Consider the following 16,411-nt stretch of genomic DNA (forward strand, 5'->3'; position numbering starts at 1 on the left):
GAGTAATCTTAGGTGGCAAACCTGGGGTGGCAAGGTATGCAGGCCCACCCTGGAATTTTCTGCATTGCAGTAATCAGCAACCAATGAGTTAGATTTCAACGTAGAGTGTATGTAGCTCAGTAGCTGTCTATGCATCAACTGCAGTTTCAATAGTTTGACATCTATGTGTCCAACACTACAACTGGTTAGTGTGCAGTTAAGTTTAAAATCACAACTCAGACTTGCCAGAATTTATTAAAAAAGTATTTTTCTATTAATTGGAAAATTGCACTTCACAATTATCCATCAAATTTTCTTTACGAAGATATTTCTTTTTGTTTGCCAACTGCGAGTCAAAAGCTTCTTTATAATGGTGGATTGAGTTTATAAAATTGTTTACGTTCATTTGATGGGAAAGTAGAGTGTGTTTGTTGTCATGTGAAAAGACAGATACTCGCTGTCTTTGTAGTTTTGTGCAAATTGCACTGGATCGAAGTTCTGCTGCCACCTCATGGACTAGTTTACGAATAAATCCACAAGTGTCATTCAGGCAGGTGACCTCTATGAAAATTCAGGTATAAAATGTCAGAAATAAGCAGGTAATATAATCCCCCAATAGTAAAACCTTCGATAACAGAAACAAAGATCAGAATAAATCAAACAGCGCAAAGTGACAGCCGTTAAAAACATGCTAGGGGTAAAAACACTTGAGAAAAACTGACTGCTGGACCCACAATATGAATTAGCTATGACAGTATAAACACAGCAGTATTCTATGTGGATAAGGTCCTGCGAAGTGTCTTGCCATGGGACCTGATATTTAAGCCAGAGCTATACCATTACCCAACAACCAGAATGCTACCACATGAACCTTATCACATAAAAAGTATGTCATTAATGGTAATGAATAGGAGATCTTTGCTCGAGTAATTCTAACAGGTACTTACCAAGTGAGAAATGAGGTAGATTTAAACTTGATAACTTAAGGTCCACTATAACGGGTTCATTGCCCTCCATTGGTCTAAGCAATCCCTTAGAAGCGAGTTCATATGCTTTGTGGCTACTCAATTCTAAACCAGAGTCTCTAAACACAAGTTTAAGTTTAAAGTGAATCAACTAAAGTTGTTTATTTTTAAGTGTGTCAGGGCAATGACAACTGTTATAAAATGGTTATTCTGTTTTACACACATCATGCCCGCTTACGAGTTACCACAGATGTAACATTTAAACAACCCATAAGGAATCACTGGGTTGGAGCAATTTCTCAATGGCTTACATGGCCACAAGGTAGCAGAGTAATGAAATAGTGATGAAAAAACTAGACTACTAACTCTAATTATTGAAATATTGCTTTTTTTATTGGTAGGCTATTTCAAAGAATATTTTAACATCATAGAAATATACATCAATATTTGTAAACTCACCGTAACATTGCGTTTCTATGAGCTCCCTGCATTGCCATCAGTACTCTGTTTATTTTATCTGAGCTCAAGTGATCCCACGTACTTCTTTCTAAGATTCTTGTTTTAGGACTGTGGGACATGGATGTCAAACCAAACTGACCAAAAGCCCTGTAGGTGCTTGACAACTTCATGTATTTTAATCTTTTTAGTTGTTTCTCCCCCTTTTTTTTAACACCAATCACTGAAAAAGAATTTCGTAATGTAAATTTAATTGGTTACAGTGGAAATTAATGACTGAGTTACATTGTTTGCATGGAATATGCAGTTTGGGTGTTGGGATAATGGGGTAAATCTTGCAATTTTCCCAAGTTCTCGACAAGGACCTTACCCAGATAGAATACAGTAAAATTTATTTAAATGTTTTTGGAAATATAAGTTATGTGTGTAGTTTTTTACATTTTCGAAGTTTTTTTCGCAAAAATAATATGTGAATTAAACTCACCTTGTACACCACATGCATCAGCATCCAACAAATTACCAAACGAGATGTGAAAATCCTCATTTCTATATCTTGGTCCTGTCACTACACGAAAAAAATCAATTCATACTTTTATAATAAATGTAACATTTTTTTTGAATTTTTACCTAGTATGTGATCTGACCAATCAGGAACATTTGTTTGTGGAATCAAGCTTTGATTGGTTGAGTTAGCAGTTTGGACTTTTGACAACAATCTCTGTTTTTGTGGTCGCTGTTCCAAGTTATTCATATCTTAAAAAATAAAATTAAAAACACTTTCTTTCAACAAAAAAAGAAAAATCTTTAAATTTTAGTAGAAAAAATTAACTTCATATATCACTTCGTATTTTGGACAAGGAAAGGAAAAGTCATCAAATTTAAAACATAACAATTGGACAAAAACACCACCTGTCAAAAGCTTTGAGATGATCTGGTTGTGAAGGGAATTTATTCCTAAACCTGCTGGTTTATAGACAGCAAGCACCCCTTCAAGCATTCGAAACGCAGTTGGTGCATATGCGAACGATAGCGTCGACATTTTGATCCAACTGCAGCCAGTTTCTAGTGCAACGAGAAGAAATCCCTAAGTTTCTTGGGCTAAAATTAATAATAAATATTCAGCCCCAGCAGTTAAGCGTATACAATTTCGGACATAAGCGGCAGACTTCAATAAACGCAGGGGAGGCAGTGCCAGTTAGACACACAATCCTGTGAAACAAATTTCACCTTGTTTATGGTAATGTTTACTGATTAATGCAATGTAGAAATTTCCAGGATGGGCCTGTCTACCCTACCAAACACATCACTTTAATTATTACTTACTTTGTTTCTTTAAAAACAGTAAATTCTAACCGAAACCAAATCTTACACAGACATGCCTACACTCCTATTTGCTTCACAAAACATACAAAGTTTTTCTTTAATAGAAGATGTTTTCATTAAATTCAAACTATAAGTGCAAGACACAAAATATTCCCGTTCCTACTTTAGCAGCATGTATAGTTATTCTTATTATCCAGTTTAATTACTACAATAAAAACTTAGAAATGTGTGAAATAATTTACTATAATTTACTGGTTAAAATAAAGGTACAATGTTTTTGATAATACCTTCAACTGATAAGGAAAGGCAAATATTGAGCTAAAAGTACTTCCAATATTGTGGAGTACCAGCATAAGTTACAATGATATGAAAGCTTTCTTACATGTAACTGCATATCATTTGCATACCAATAACATACAAGAAATATTGAAAGCACTTTGAAGAAGGTTTACACTTTCAACAGACGATCAGTAATAAAAAAATCTGATAATAGCACTTTGTAAGTAGTGGGTGAAATTGTGGAATGAACCTCCATTTAAAGGTGACTTCCCATACTAAAAGGAAAAGCTAAACTTTTTTGATGTGCATTTATATCATGCTGCACAAAGATCTGAAAGAACTAAGAAAATTGAAAGAGAAAAAAAGGTTTTTTTCATTATCTCATTCTGCAGGTGCACGAAGTGCATTTAGTTTTGCTTCAATATCATCATATTCCCGGTTACTTTCACCAACATCATGTGAAGGAACGTTAACGCCTGATAATTTGCCGGACATTGAGACCCCAATTTCACTGAGGACTTGGCTCACAATTTGATCTTCTTCTTCCTCATCTCCTGGCTCCGAGAGGACACTATCCATTGTATCATTGATCATCTCTTCACTCATCTCCATCTTCGTGCTTTCCTGTTCAAACTGCTGCATGATCTGGGCCATGCGTTTAGGGTCCATTTGCTTATTAACTTTACCCATAGTTTGCGCAGTTTTACCCATAGCATTCGCCATTTTCATATTAGCATGCATGCCTTTAGTCTTTAACCCTACAGAAGTAATAGTGGAGCTTGTGGCATAAGATCTATTTTTCTGCTTTCGCATTTGCACAAGTTGCTTCGCCAGAATATTACAAGCTTGTTTATTTCCTTGTTTCGCTGCTTTTTTAATTTCCATCTCCAATTTCTTCTCCTCTTGTTCCATCTTCGTCCGATCCCTCGTTAGCTCCCGTTGTGTCCTCTTCATCTGACGATCCTGATCCCGAAGTTGTTCTTCCACTGTCTTCTTTTTTCCAAACATTTTGATCAATTTGTTTATATTATCCTTGTACAGATTTAACTAAAAATAAAATAGAAAATATGCATTAAAAAATCATACCAATTATATATTGGGACCCATACCATTAGTACTTTGCTATTTTAACAAACTATCAATGATCACTGTGCTATGTATATTACTGAAAAAAAAACACACCACAACGGTAGCAGTATCGGGATTTGGAAGTATATACCCTCTTTAGTTTACATATGATGCTACTACCGCTGTGCTAGAGCGAGATGAGTACATTACATTTATTTCCAGTATATTATTTACACAGAGCTGTACCCACCTTACCCAATAGAACCCACAGTTTGTGCCTTGACAGCTACACTGTATGTACCTTTATTGAGCTTTACCGATGGTACTCAAATACTAAAACACTGTTAACTATTACGTTACGCATCGACGTCCGCTATCACGTGCCCCTGGTCATATGGTTATGAAAGTAGCTATTACGTCACAACGCTAAACTTGTATTCGCAACAATACTTAATCAAAAAGTCGTTTTTTTGCTAGCTTTTACGTAAAATTATGATCTAGCACTGTCGTGGAAGGTATTGACACAATTGTATGAGGAAATATAGCCAAATTTATAAAGCAACATGGCTAAAGGTCAATAGAACTATTTTATTTGAGGAAAATCGACCTAATTATGTAATTACTACTGCATGTTTTTAAAAAATGCGTCTTTTAAAATTAGAAAATAAAATGAAACTTATTGCGATTCTCATATTGGCTCCCTAATAGATTTTCACCAAGCGTGACGTCAGGTGATGTGACGTCGAGTGTTTTGTTTTGATGTCTTTGCGCCGATCGCGAGTTCGCGGTTCCGTGTTCTTTTCAGATCGCTGTATGTTTAGCCACTGTAGGTTAAACTGACAGTTATATAATACAGATATCGTTGCAAGATTTAGATATATTTAACCTAGTACGGTCCTAGCATTGGTGTATTACCTTCATTTCGTTTGTTTTCCAGTTAGATCGGTACAAAAACTATTTTAGCTGACGTGTGCAAAGTATGAAAGGACCTCCGGAGACTTTAAAGGAAGCAGAAGCTGGCGGGGCAGTTGTTGAATTAAGGTGCGGTGAAATGTTTTGTAATATTTTTTTACATAAACATCTATCATTTAAAGTTTACCAAATTTGACTTCTGATTTTTATGATTTGTGTATTGTGTAAGATTTGATCATTGATTTTCTAGCTTTTCTACCTATTTTTAATATAGATTTAAGTTTAAAAAAATCTTGTTTATAACTTTAATATTACTTAAAGGCACAACCTGCCTCACATGGTATATAGTGTAACATGAGATAGTCGATGTAATAAGTGTATGACTAATACATACACGCAATTCATTTGTTTATGACGTAGTTTAAAATTGTAGTAACTGTTTAACGTTTGCCCACTTGTGTATTAAAATAGATTTGGCATTAATGACGCATGAGTTAATTTTGGAAATTTTACAAGAAATAATTACAGCCCAATCATATTACAAAATTGCCCTCATTTTGTAATATTTGTATTGGAACTGACCAAAAATCAATGTTTTATGCACCTTTAATAACAAATGTTAGTTTTTGACTATTTTAAGCTGCCTAACCCTATCCCAAAACAGTCCAAACAGAATACACTTATGCTAGAGTCAAACCCTCCAAAAACAAATTTAAGCGGGTCTTATTTTGTAAAACAGAACGGCTGAGATTCATGCTGTAGTTGAACCAAACCTCCAAAAACAAATTTAAACGGGTCTTATTTTGTAAAACAGAACGGCTGAGATTCATGCTGTAGTTGAACCATCCCCAGTAAACAATGAACCAATGAATGCCCAAGATTTGCTCGAGCAATACAGCTGGATGGCTGAGGCAGAAGAATTTGATCAACAGGTTTGCTTTTTGCATAGTTGTTTTGCTAAATCTTAGACAATGTTGCAAAACCTAGTTTCGGGAAATAATGTAATGGTCTATTGTATTCTGGTGTGGTGCAGCAGAGTGCCACGACATGGACCACGAGATTTAGTTAAGAGTTAGCCCTGTACCCCTAGGCGTAATGGTTACTTCGTCATATGTAGTCAAATATAAACATGTTTAGGTATAGCTTCTGATACAAAGCTTGATTTACTCAATCTAGCTTTTTTAAGAAATTAAACTGATTTTGTTTTATTTAATTTTTTGTTACCACTCTCTGTGTTGGCATTAACAATAATTTGGCGAATCCATCAGGCATGAAATTAACGCAAAATATATATATATAGTTGGAAATAATTAAATTATGTGGTATGCCTGCTATTCCATGTTAATTCAATTCTATGACATGTTTTTGTGTTTAATTTCCATATTTTTGTATTCCTGTAGGTTATGGAGCAGATAAAGCAAGAGGATTACATTGAACAATGTTTTGAAGACATGTGGAATGAGGAGGCAAGGGTGGTTGGTCACAACCCCATTAACAGTGAAACAGGTTCGTAGTGATGTTGTTTAACTGTACAGTTAGCTCATGGTGCTGCACTATAAATGTAAGAGGCTTGTAATGGAACTGGTTCAATGTATTCCAGTAAGCTAGTGAATTAATCCTCTTTAAGTTATGTAAGCTATACACTTGATATAAGCTTAAGTAGTGTATGGGTTTATGTTTTTCAATTATGATTTGTAATGAAATACAAACTTTCCAATACATATATTATGCCGTAATAAATTGTTTTTACTTGGCTGCTGGTAAACAAGTAAAACACAATTAAACTGTAAACAGAGATTTGTAATTTAAGATGTGTGTGACTCAATGGGTTGGTGTAATGTTTCAAAGAAGACACTTACATACGCTTGCTAAAATCACAAAAGTTGCACCATGATCTACAAATAATACTTATGTAATATTTGTTTAATCCCACCCATAAAGACGTATGTGTTTGCACAAGTTAAAGATATATATTTAATCAACAAATTGAAACCTAGATGCAACAGCAATTGAAAATGCATGTAACGGTTCATTAGAGGATTCTGTTACGAGCCTTTCCCTTCGTGATAACCAACCACAGCTCGAAGTAAGATTAAGTTACAACCTAGCTTATATAAGCCAAATGTGTATGGTAATCATAAAAGGTCAATGGATATTTGCCTTTGCTTTCCCAGTAAAAAACACGCCTTGTTATATTTACCAGTATGCTACAGTTCCTAAAAAGATTACAGCACTTCCTGCTATTTTAAATTGTGTTGTATAATTTTGTTTGTAAACAAATCACTGCGTCATCTTATTCTCTTGTTTATGACTCTTGTTCTCTCTAATGCTATAAATGAACACATTGCTTCAGCTGTCTACAATGTTAGCTGCAATTTAAGCTAGCTTTAAGATCATTACAATTGTTCTGTTTTGAATTATTGGGAAAAATAAAAAAATAATACTCATGACTAAATATCACAAGTTTTTAATGAATTTCGATGCTGTAGTTGTAATTAATTGTAGATTTTGCAATATTTTTCTGTAGTTGGGCTTATTAGTCTACCGTAATTTAAACCTAATGCAACTACTGTTAATAGGAGCACTTGAATCCAAACGCCGTCTCTTTTGTGCCAAGATGTGACAGTGATTCATAGAATGTTGCATTTAATGCTTATTCTTGAAAACCAAAGTATTAAAAAAGAACTTATTGTTGTAAAGGATTCAGTTTGCTATCAAACACTATACATCATGGATAAGTTTTTCCACCCCGTAACCGATCTCATTCTACGTTTAATATTTAGTTCTTCTGCATATCGGTGCTACTTCTGTTTCTACTTGCCTGGAACTGTTAGCACCCACAAAAATATAGAGGATGCCACTTTATGTATTGTGCAATACAGAAGCAGCCGTTGTGCAAAAATGGGAATTTGTTTTTTTTTGGTGGAGTTTTTTTTAACTTTGAACATTCGCCTTTGTTACAATTTTCTTCTACTTTTTATTCCTTCGGTTTCACGTTTCACTATTCTTTTTGTTTTTGCTCAACTTGTTTGACGTTAAATAAACTCTACCCTTTTCCCACCCAGAGCATTATTTAAACAGAGAATAAATTGTTTTTTTTTTAAATGTTTGGAAAATAGATTGAGCTGGATGCTGCTATAATGTTGTTAACTTGATCCTTAAATCAACCAAACTATCTGGTCACACCAGAGCCTGAGTTGCTCCAATTAAAAGAAGTTGTGTAAGTATCATGGAATATCTGTAGAATGTTATTGAAGTGGTACAATCATGAAATATATAGTTTGTGGAGCATGCATTCTCCAATATGTTGTGTGTGACTATTTAGATTTTTTTAATATAATAGTATTTATAAACATTAGAATTACGTACAATTTAATACAAACATATTCGGTTACATAACCGACGTCCCCATAATTTAATTTCGCAATGCTATTTCTACCGTGTTGCTCACTCAAGCAAGACGATATGACAAAATTCTTCTCAGTTCAAGTTCGATTTGAAAGTTCGGTAGCGTTTCGTAAAGGCTTATTATTTTACGTTCTAAAGCCGTAAAACGTTTACTCTATGGCAGAAATAGTAACCAGTTTATATATTTGTACAGACCATCATGCAGGACTGCTTCCTACTGAAAACAGAAACCAATTTCTTGTCGTAGGATTCGAACAGTGATGTTGTTAAAAATGCCTCGTGTTGTTTCCGACCAGAGAGCCACATACGACTCAAACGAACTATTTCGACGCCTGAGCCGAGACACAGAGGTAACTACTTCTTATACACTGTTGCTGGCAGGCATAATGTAAACCTAACTTTTTACTGTACTATGGTTTTTAGTTTTTACATAAAAGTAAAAAAATGAGAAAACATGTGTAATATGTAATTAAAATAAATTAACCATAAATTATTATTCCGCTAAACAGTGTGTCAACAAAAAATAACCTTAACATTTCCCACAATATTTTTTCCACTAACTGTTGAACCCACTATCCTTTAATTAACCACTCCGTTTCCATAGTCATACTTTGTCAATTTACGCAATATCTTGTACAATAAATATGGTTAAGGTGCTGCTAAAGAATCCTCTTCTTACGCTATCTGCTAACCCGTAACCACTAGCCCTAACTACTAACTCATATAAACACTAGTTACTAAACTAACCTCTTTAACCACTAGCCAATGCCAAATAACTAATAACCCTAACTACCAACTTCTAACACCTCCCACCAGTCAAATATGTATCATACCTATGAATTCTTCACTAGTGGCATCGTTAATTTTGTTCCAATGTTTCTTTCAGATAAAGTACACCGGCTACAGAGACAGAGGGACAGAGGAACGCCAACTTCGTTTTCAAAACAGTTGCCGAGCAGGAAGAGCTGAAATTGTAAGTTTAGCAAAAAAACATTAACCAGATTTTAACATATTAACATGTTTCTCTTTTTGGGACCAGAACCTTACAGTTGATTGCTGTTTGGAATTGGTGAGACCTCACCCCTATAGATTAAACTATCTATACCACTTATTATTGCAAATGTCTTCCGTTATATTTGATTTCCTATTGTTTCAAACATTAGCTTATTTAATATTCCTACAAAAATCACTGTGGTTAGGTTTTTCTGTAGGAAATAATTTGTTTTAATTCATGAATTAAAAACTTGCAGGCATTTGTGGGTTCTGGTACAAACTTCACCCTGCAGTTTTACCCATGGAGCGTAGAAGGTGGGCAGGGGATCACCCCACCCAAGGACTACGTCAACTTTGACAGAGAACCTGGAAAAGTAAGTGGAAAAAAAGTTTTTTTTGTGAATACGTTTTCATCAAAAAGTCCTAATTGCACAAGAAATTAGTTCTTGGATTATATAAATGGTGTCTAACATGATTTGTGCAGTTTATAAGAAAAATTGTAAAATGTTTATTATGTGTGTTTTATTATATGAATAAAACCTATGTATATAAGTGTAAGACCGATACAACATACTATACTATAGCCTATTGATGACTATACTTTGTTTGAGATGTAAACTTTGAACTTCGAGATGGATCGCGTGTTTTGTGTTTACATAGTTGTAATTAAGCGCTCTACACACAGGTGCATTTAAAGGCGCCATTTATTTTGAATGGTGTGTGTGTCTGTTGGAAGGGGTGGATGGATCTTCATAGGTTGGAAGGCATGGGAAGCATAGTGTATGATGAGGAAAGAGCTCAGGTAAGAAGTCATCTATTTCTGATTGGAATCGTGAAAGTTTTTCTGTTACTTCCGTTTCCAGACATAATGGTAATAAACCAGACATAATTGTAGTTAAATATTATTTTACAGCTCATCTGGTATAAAAAATACGTAGTGTATTTTCCGACATTTTACATACACTATGTTTTTTTTTATACCAGATAAGCCTCTAAAAGAATATTTGAAAGTGTTTAAGTGAAAATGGAGCCATGTGAAAGGGGTTAGACTTTATAAATGGATTTATTGGAAAATTGATTCATTTTGGAGTAAATTTTCAATAATTAAGCATGAAGCAGCAATAAATTTGTATTTCCTGGGTTTGTTTATTTTTTTTTGCTTAAAAGGTTATAAGGGTAAATAAATGAATTCTTTTAATCAAGCAGTAACTATAAAAATGTGCACAAAACTATTTTTTTTGTCTTTCAACGCTTAATATAAATATTAAATATATATATATATATATCATTTTATTATATATTTGATTAAAGTAACAAAGTCATAGTAATTAATGATCGAAGAGATGGAAATTAAGAACAGATCCTACTTGTTTAAAAACGTCGGAATTACATTTTTTACACTTGTTTATGAATTTTTAGCACGCCTGAAAGGTTGTCCAATTAAAATTCCTGTGTCAACACGACAACACCCTTGCACAAGTTTTCACACATTAGTAAAGACACGGTGCACTAACAAAAATATTTCACATAGCGAAGTAATGGAAATTACCTGAAAAAGGGTATATATTGGTTATATTGTGCTAATACCCAATCTTTTTTTTACTGATGTCATTATTTTTACTCATGCACTTAACAACCTGATCAAACCTGGTCAAGTTAAAAAAATTTCTTGTTTACAATCTTTTAAGAGCAGTAAAGACAGTGAAGCAGCATAGCTATTATACTGTGATAACGCTGTGGTTTTGTGGTCGTTAGGAATTAAATTGTTGACACGGTTTTCTATTATGTAGCTAGAGGCAACACGTCAGGGTGGGAGTATGCAACAACACATGCACAAAACTTCCAATCCAAAAACACAGGTATATATATATATATGGAAAATATGGCTTTGAATTGGAATACAAAATGTTTAACTGTTTAACCGTATTATGCTATCAAACACTATATTTGCTGGAACTTTAGATTATGCCTTGTTTTTACATTTTTAAGAATATTTTGTTTGAGTTCTAATCTATTTGGGTGAGGTCCTTGTCAAGAACCTGGATTTATGCCAGATTTAGCCCATTACCCCACTGTTTATGTATGTCATTCTTTGTTTAAACACAGTTGCACTTTTAGAATCATAAGCACCCTGCCACTGGAGGCAGTAGTGGTCAAATAGACAAACGCCCAAGGCTTCATTAGAAACAGGTATGTGGTTTCATCAAGTTACCAGCTCACAGATTTATTTCAATAAATAAAAGAATAAAATTTTAGATTTGGTTTTCAGTGGAATACACCACTTGTAGTACTGTGGTATAAGACGGGACACCTTAGCACATAATATCAATATATCGTGATTGTGTTTTAAACAATTAACAATGGTCTATGGTAGTCGTGAGGATTTCAGGATACCGTTTTATGATTCTTTGCATGTTCTTTGTTTACAACCAATTGGGGGGAAAAATAGAATGAAAGGTGTCCCATCTTCCCCCACCCGACCATATATATTATTTGCACTGCACCATTTTATTTTCTTCACTTTTTTGCCAATGATTTATCATTTATATTATTTTGTTCACATTTTCCCACACCTTATGTACTTTCACTTTCAGATTGCTGCTGAATCTTGAAAAGAATCCAGTGTACTTAACCCAGCTTTTACCTTTTCAATCGTATTGTCACAAGGCAAAGTCTTGCTCTACAGTGTGTCTTGCTTTTTACTTTTTTTTCTTCCGGTAAAGTTCATTTTCTCTCACTTTGTTAAACAAGTCACCGGGCACCGGCGTTCCCTTTCAGAGATTTTAACTGTTAATGTTTTTAGTTCAAAACACGTCGAATCTAATTCGAGACTGTGAAGCAGTTAAACTGCGCCCTAAGTTGCTATAAGTGATCAAAGGCCACTGGGTAGTTGTTGTACAGACGCACACTGCTTGTCTGTCGCCGAAAATGTTGCCAAATAACCAACGACAATCGTTCTGTCTCCTACCGCCCCTCCTAGCAACGGCGCAACATAAGCAGTACTGCGATGGTGTATATCGTTCATTCTGCTTGCTTCATCGCTGTATCACACAAAACATATTTGCTTCGCCCGGTTTCCGAAACAGCGGTACCCATATTCACCCACATTTGCGCTTTTCTAAACCCCCCAACACAACTAGCTTAAAAATCCAACAGCCGTCGTCCCACCACCCGAATTCATTTGTTTCCTAGTCGTCCGTTCGCTCTGCACAGCAGAAGTGTCATTTCATGGCGTCGTCTACTTTTCCTTCTAGTTAATTTTCTGCGATACCATGGATTTCGTTGCAGCCACCTGGCAACCCGCAGTATTCCAAACTAACAGAATGATTCCGGTAACTAACATTATGCTTTTCACGCAAAGTGCTCTATTAAAAAATAAATAACCACTGATAAGTGTTATAGCTACTTTATTCTTCTGCCAAAAACAATTTTATTTCATACCGAAAATTTTAAGCGATAGAAAAGCAGAGTGTTTTGGCAGACAGGACGAGTGCGAAGTGGTGTACGCACCAGAGGCGCGACGTGTCCAATATTTGCCACTAAGACCAGGTTTCAGCAGTGCGGGAAAATGAGTCATATTCCTACAAAGCGGAAATACTGCGACGGAGGTGTTTTACAAAGTTTGCTGGGCTTCGATGAAAAGAACTGTACAGGTCGGTTTTGTTGCCACAACCGGGTTGCCATAAATTCAATATTGCAAAGGCGGCATTGTGCGATGGCGTAACCGAATGAGGGTCGGACAAAACAGAAAAAGTGGTAAAATCGGGTAATAAAAAGTCGAAAAGGCTGCTTGAAACTGTATTCAAGATGATCTTCTGTGACTTCTTCTTATGTAAGATTCCAATGTGCATTATGTCGTATAGTAGGGTGGGGAAAGATGGGACACAGTTTTATTCCATTTTCTATTGCAATTTGGTAGTAAACAAAGAAATATTTTTTGTGTATTACTGTATTATTTTTACCGTTATTGTAATGCCTTCTACTGTTTTTCGTTTTAATTCCATCGGTTGTCCTGGTATAAATCAAAAGTTGGTACATAAACATGTTTATATATGGTTTCTGATACAGTAGGGTGGGGGAAGATGGGACACATTTAGTACGTAATATCCAAATATCCGGATCGTATTTTAAACAATTACCAACGGTCTATGAAAGTCGTGAGGATACCGTTATAAAATGTTATAAAAATGATATTTGTTTTCGAAACAATTGGGACTAAAAAATATAATAAAGGTGTCCCATCTTTACCCACCCTACTATGTACACGAGGCCCGTTAATATACAGTAGGGTGGAGGAAGATGGGACACTTTTTAGATTTTTTCTCGTCCCATTTAGTAGTAAACGAAGAACATTAAATGATTTATAAAACTATATCCTCACGACTCCCATAGACCACCGTCAGTTGTTTTAAACACGATCAGGATACTTAGATATTATGTGCTAAAGATGTCCCATCTTCCCCCACCCTACTATATATTAAAAGAGTTGTTTGGACTTTGCCCAACCTATACTGTTGCACCACTTTTTGCCATTAAATGATCATGTTTGTTGTATATAATTCATACTCATCTGTGTTGTTCTGATAAACGCGTCAAAATTTAAACCCCAATTTATCGTAAAAAATGTTTTTCAACAAAACACATTCTCTTTCCGCATGAACAGTTTGAGAAAATTTTGTTTTCAGATGTTTGACAAGACTACGTGATATCATCAGGTAGAGGTTTGTGCATTTTTATCGTGTAAAATATAAACTTGTTGTTTAAAAAAATAAGTTTTGAGTGTATTTGATAGTTCGCACTAAACCTCAAGTATAAATATAGTGAACAGACCACCGACGATACCGTTATTCGTTATAAGTGAATATATAAGTATTGTAAGTTGTAAACAGCAGATGAGATACTTTAAACACGTACATTTTAGTTGAGTTTTGCTATATATATCTACTTTACCGATATTGAAATACTGTGTAATTTGTCATTAAACGAAATTCTTAACAAAATATTATCTTTAATGGCAGAGGCTAAAGTACAGTAGTTGTTTTTTATATGAGTTGTGATTTATTTAAAGTGATTTGCTGGTATAATTTTAGAATACCACAGTTCTACACTCAGGCTAGTAGTAGTTATCACCAATTACCTGTTTATCTATTTCAATTTCATTGATTTCTAATTTTTCATGTCTTGTGTTGTTTTATAATAAGTTTTGCTTGAAATTTAGTTGTATAGTGGTTTCTGGTCCTATAGTTGATCACTTTGTCATCTTGTAATGGCGTCAACAAGTTCTGATAAACCGACCAAAAAAAGCATCTTGAAAAAGCCTCATTCTCACTCCGAGGAGCACAAAGGAGCAAAGTTTGATGAGATGAATATTCTTGCCACCTACCATCCTCCTGGGAAAGATTACGGACACATGAAGATTGATGAACCGAAAACTCCGTATCGTTCTGAGGGAGATGAAGAGTTGGAAGGGGTGGATGCAAATGAAGTCCTCAAAAGGTTGGAGGACCCAGGCAATCCAAAAGAGCGGACAAGGTGTGATAGCCTTCAGTCTGATGAAGAGAATGACCAGTACCTTTCGCCGGATGAGAGAGAAAAAAGGAAAAAATTCCGGGAGGCGAGAAAAAATCACTACAACATGAAAGAAAACATGCAAAAAGCAAAGGAACTATTAGCAAAGGAAATGGCTGATTTAGAACAAGATGAATAAGGTTCACTTTCTCACTTCTTTCATCTTCCTATTTAATTTTGAGGGTAGTAATTTATACTGGTCCAATTAGCTGCCAAAATGAACCTTTTTAAGCATTAAACGATTTTTTAGTGGTAGCAAATTTGCATGTATTCTGTTACAGTTGAAGCAAAATCTAATAAACTAATATTTGGATCAAACCAGAAAATAAATTTTTATTTGCAAAAGAATGCTATAAAATTGTGTAATTGTGTAAGTTTAAAGCAGGAAATTTAATTTGTTTGTTGATGCATTAGTGCATTAGTGAGCATTATTTCAGTTGAATGTATCTGCAAACATATTTCTTTTTGGATTTCATACAGAATTTCCTGAATATCTTTGCATTATTGTGAATTGCATTTTGCTGCTTAGAAATAGGATTTTTTCACTGCATGCATGTTTGTGTAAAATCTTGCATAATTATTATAACCACTTATAACCTTATATGTATGTTGAGTATAACTTTTGAACATATATTTGTCATTCACGTATGTTCCATTATTATATACCTTAGTTAAACATGCATAATTTTTATGATCATTTTAAATTTAGCCCAACAAAAAAGGACTAACCAGTAACCAACTAACTAATTCTTTTTGTACCTGTTAGAAAATTTTACTTTTTTAACATACAACATGTTGTCAACAAAGCATTTATCTAAATTAAAATCAAACAATTTGGTCAAAAAACAACTTTATAAATCTACACGAATGTGATTCCATGGGCTATTGCAATGCATATACTGAATTATGCTTTCAGACCTAGTCCAAGTAAAACTCGTTGTGTAGTTTATGTTAGACCCACAATATGTGAACATAACATATTAGTGTACAGAAATTACCTGTTATAATTTTTTACCAGTGGTAACTAGGAACTATATTATATTTCAGGAGAAACAAATTTTTACTTAATTTTTTTCAAATTGAGATCTTTTTTTCCTTGGGGGTAATTGAGAACTATTTCATGAGAAATTATTTTTCACCATATTTTTTCAAATTGAGCTTTCATAAAATTCAAAGTTTATAGTTTAAGGTGCAAACTGACATATATACTTTCAATATTTTTGTCACTGTTGTGTGGCTTCCTGCTTGTCACATTCAGCCTCATTTTTTATAACGTACTCGTACACTAAAAACAAAATTCACAAAGCTATTTTAATATTTGGTATAAAAACAATTTTTTTCATTTTTTAGTAATGTCTGTACCCAATTATAATAATTTAAAGGGAAATGTTCAAATGTACATCATTCATGAGTTTTTCTGGGTTGTTTTTTAATTTCCTGTTTCAACATCGCAAAGGTAA

The 16,411-nt window shown here is 34.3% G+C and overlaps 5 protein-coding genes across 7 annotated transcripts; 3 read left to right on the forward strand and 2 right to left on the reverse strand.

Moving 5' to 3' along the window:
* Positions 1 to 215: 215 nt before the first annotated feature.
* Positions 216 to 2,859, reverse strand: LOC149735925 (pseudouridylate synthase TRUB2, mitochondrial-like). Of its 3 annotated transcripts, none has more exons than XM_089878036.1 (7): positions 2,724 to 2,859; positions 2,310 to 2,498; positions 2,028 to 2,153; positions 1,885 to 1,965; positions 1,404 to 1,623; positions 927 to 1,063; positions 216 to 540 (listed from the first exon to the last, which is right to left on the reverse strand). In XM_089878036.1, the coding sequence occupies exons 2-7, from the start codon at positions 2,437 to 2,439 to the stop codon at positions 254 to 256; spliced, it is 981 nt and encodes a 326-aa protein (XP_089734162.1). In that variant the 5' UTR covers positions 2,440 to 2,498; positions 2,724 to 2,859; the 3' UTR covers positions 216 to 253. The 3 variants fall into 3 exon arrangements, with proteins under 3 accessions (XP_089734162.1, XP_089734163.1, XP_089734164.1); XM_089878037.1 differs by having other exon boundaries at positions 2,310 to 2,462; positions 2,724 to 2,849; XM_089878038.1 differs by lacking the exon at positions 2,028 to 2,153.
* On the reverse strand, positions 2,791 to 4,459 carry LOC149735926 (charged multivesicular body protein 2b-A-like). Its single transcript, XM_089878045.1, has 2 exons — positions 4,321 to 4,459; positions 2,791 to 4,049 (listed from the first exon to the last, which is right to left on the reverse strand). Exon 2 carries the CDS (start codon positions 4,008 to 4,010, stop codon positions 3,384 to 3,386), a length of 627 nt encoding a protein of 208 aa, XP_089734171.1. The 5' UTR covers positions 4,011 to 4,049; positions 4,321 to 4,459; the 3' UTR covers positions 2,791 to 3,383.
* Positions 4,460 to 4,611: 152 nt separating this feature from the next.
* Positions 4,612 to 8,042, forward strand: LOC149735927 (polyadenylate-binding protein-interacting protein 2-like). Its single transcript, XM_089878050.1, has 5 exons — positions 4,612 to 5,111; positions 5,797 to 5,914; positions 6,383 to 6,488; positions 6,980 to 7,068; positions 7,562 to 8,042. The coding sequence occupies exons 1-5, from the start codon at positions 5,050 to 5,052 to the stop codon at positions 7,616 to 7,618; spliced, it is 432 nt and encodes a 143-aa protein (XP_089734176.1). The 5' UTR covers positions 4,612 to 5,049; the 3' UTR covers positions 7,619 to 8,042.
* Positions 8,043 to 8,060: 18 nt separating this feature from the next.
* Positions 8,061 to 12,782, forward strand: LOC149735928 (core-binding factor subunit beta-like). Its single transcript, XM_089878047.1, has 8 exons — positions 8,061 to 8,202; positions 8,584 to 8,740; positions 9,277 to 9,363; positions 9,641 to 9,757; positions 10,069 to 10,185; positions 11,174 to 11,242; positions 11,502 to 11,573; positions 11,978 to 12,782. Exons 2-7 carry the CDS (start codon positions 8,651 to 8,653, stop codon positions 11,565 to 11,567), a joined length of 546 nt encoding a protein of 181 aa, XP_089734173.1. The 5' UTR covers positions 8,061 to 8,202; positions 8,584 to 8,650; the 3' UTR covers positions 11,568 to 11,573; positions 11,978 to 12,782.
* Positions 12,783 to 14,079: 1,297 nt separating this feature from the next.
* On the forward strand, positions 14,080 to 16,407 carry LOC149735929 (protein phosphatase inhibitor 2-like). The gene has a single exon (XM_089878049.1). It carries the CDS (start codon positions 14,650 to 14,652, stop codon positions 15,088 to 15,090), a length of 441 nt encoding a protein of 146 aa, XP_089734175.1. The 5' UTR covers positions 14,080 to 14,649; the 3' UTR covers positions 15,091 to 16,407.
* Positions 16,408 to 16,411: the final 4 nt, after the last annotated feature.

The sequence above is a fragment of the Ciona robusta genome, chromosome 5 (assembly GCF_009617815.1).
Source record: "Ciona robusta chromosome 5, ASM961781v2".
In the NCBI taxonomy this organism is placed as follows: Eukaryota; Metazoa; Chordata; class Ascidiacea; order Phlebobranchia; family Cionidae; genus Ciona; species Ciona robusta.

What these genes read in the sequence shown, in the direction of transcription:
- LOC149735928 (XM_089878047.1), top strand. Translation starts at nt 8,651, where the DNA reads ATGTTGTTAAAAATGCCTCGTGTTGTTTCCGACCAGAGAGCCACATAC. An exon ending in GAGCAGGAAGAGCTGAAATT is followed by an intron (nt 9,364 to 9,640) that starts GTAAGTTTAGCA and finishes AAAAACTTGCAG; the next exon opens with GCATTTGTGGGTTCTGGTAC. An exon ending in CTTCCAATCCAAAAACACAG is followed by an intron (nt 11,243 to 11,501) that starts GTATATATATAT and finishes TTGCACTTTTAG; the next exon opens with AATCATAAGCACCCTGCCAC.
- LOC149735926 (XM_089878045.1), bottom strand. Translation starts at nt 4,010, where the DNA reads ATGTTTGGAAAAAAGAAGACAGTGGAAGAACAACTTCGGGATCAGGAT.
- LOC149735927 (XM_089878050.1), top strand. Translation starts at nt 5,050, where the DNA reads ATGAAAGGACCTCCGGAGACTTTAAAGGAAGCAGAAGCTGGCGGGGCA. An exon ending in CAGAAGAATTTGATCAACAG is followed by an intron (nt 5,915 to 6,382) that starts GTTTGCTTTTTG and finishes GTATTCCTGTAG; the next exon opens with GTTATGGAGCAGATAAAGCA. An exon ending in CCCCATTAACAGTGAAACAG is followed by an intron (nt 6,489 to 6,979) that starts GTTCGTAGTGAT and finishes ATTGAAACCTAG; the next exon opens with ATGCAACAGCAATTGAAAAT.
- LOC149735929 (XM_089878049.1), top strand. Translation starts at nt 14,650, where the DNA reads ATGGCGTCAACAAGTTCTGATAAACCGACCAAAAAAAGCATCTTGAAA.
- LOC149735925 (XM_089878036.1), bottom strand. Translation starts at nt 2,439, where the DNA reads ATGTCGACGCTATCGTTCGCATATGCACCAACTGCGTTTCGAATGCTT. An exon ending in TTGGTCAGATCACATACTAG is followed by an intron (nt 1,966 to 2,027) that starts GTAAAAATTCAA and finishes TTTTTCGTGTAG; the next exon opens with TGACAGGACCAAGATATAGA. An exon ending in CATAGAAACGCAATGTTACG is followed by an intron (nt 1,064 to 1,403) that starts GTGAGTTTACAA and finishes ACTTGTGTTTAG; the next exon opens with AGACTCTGGTTTAGAATTGA.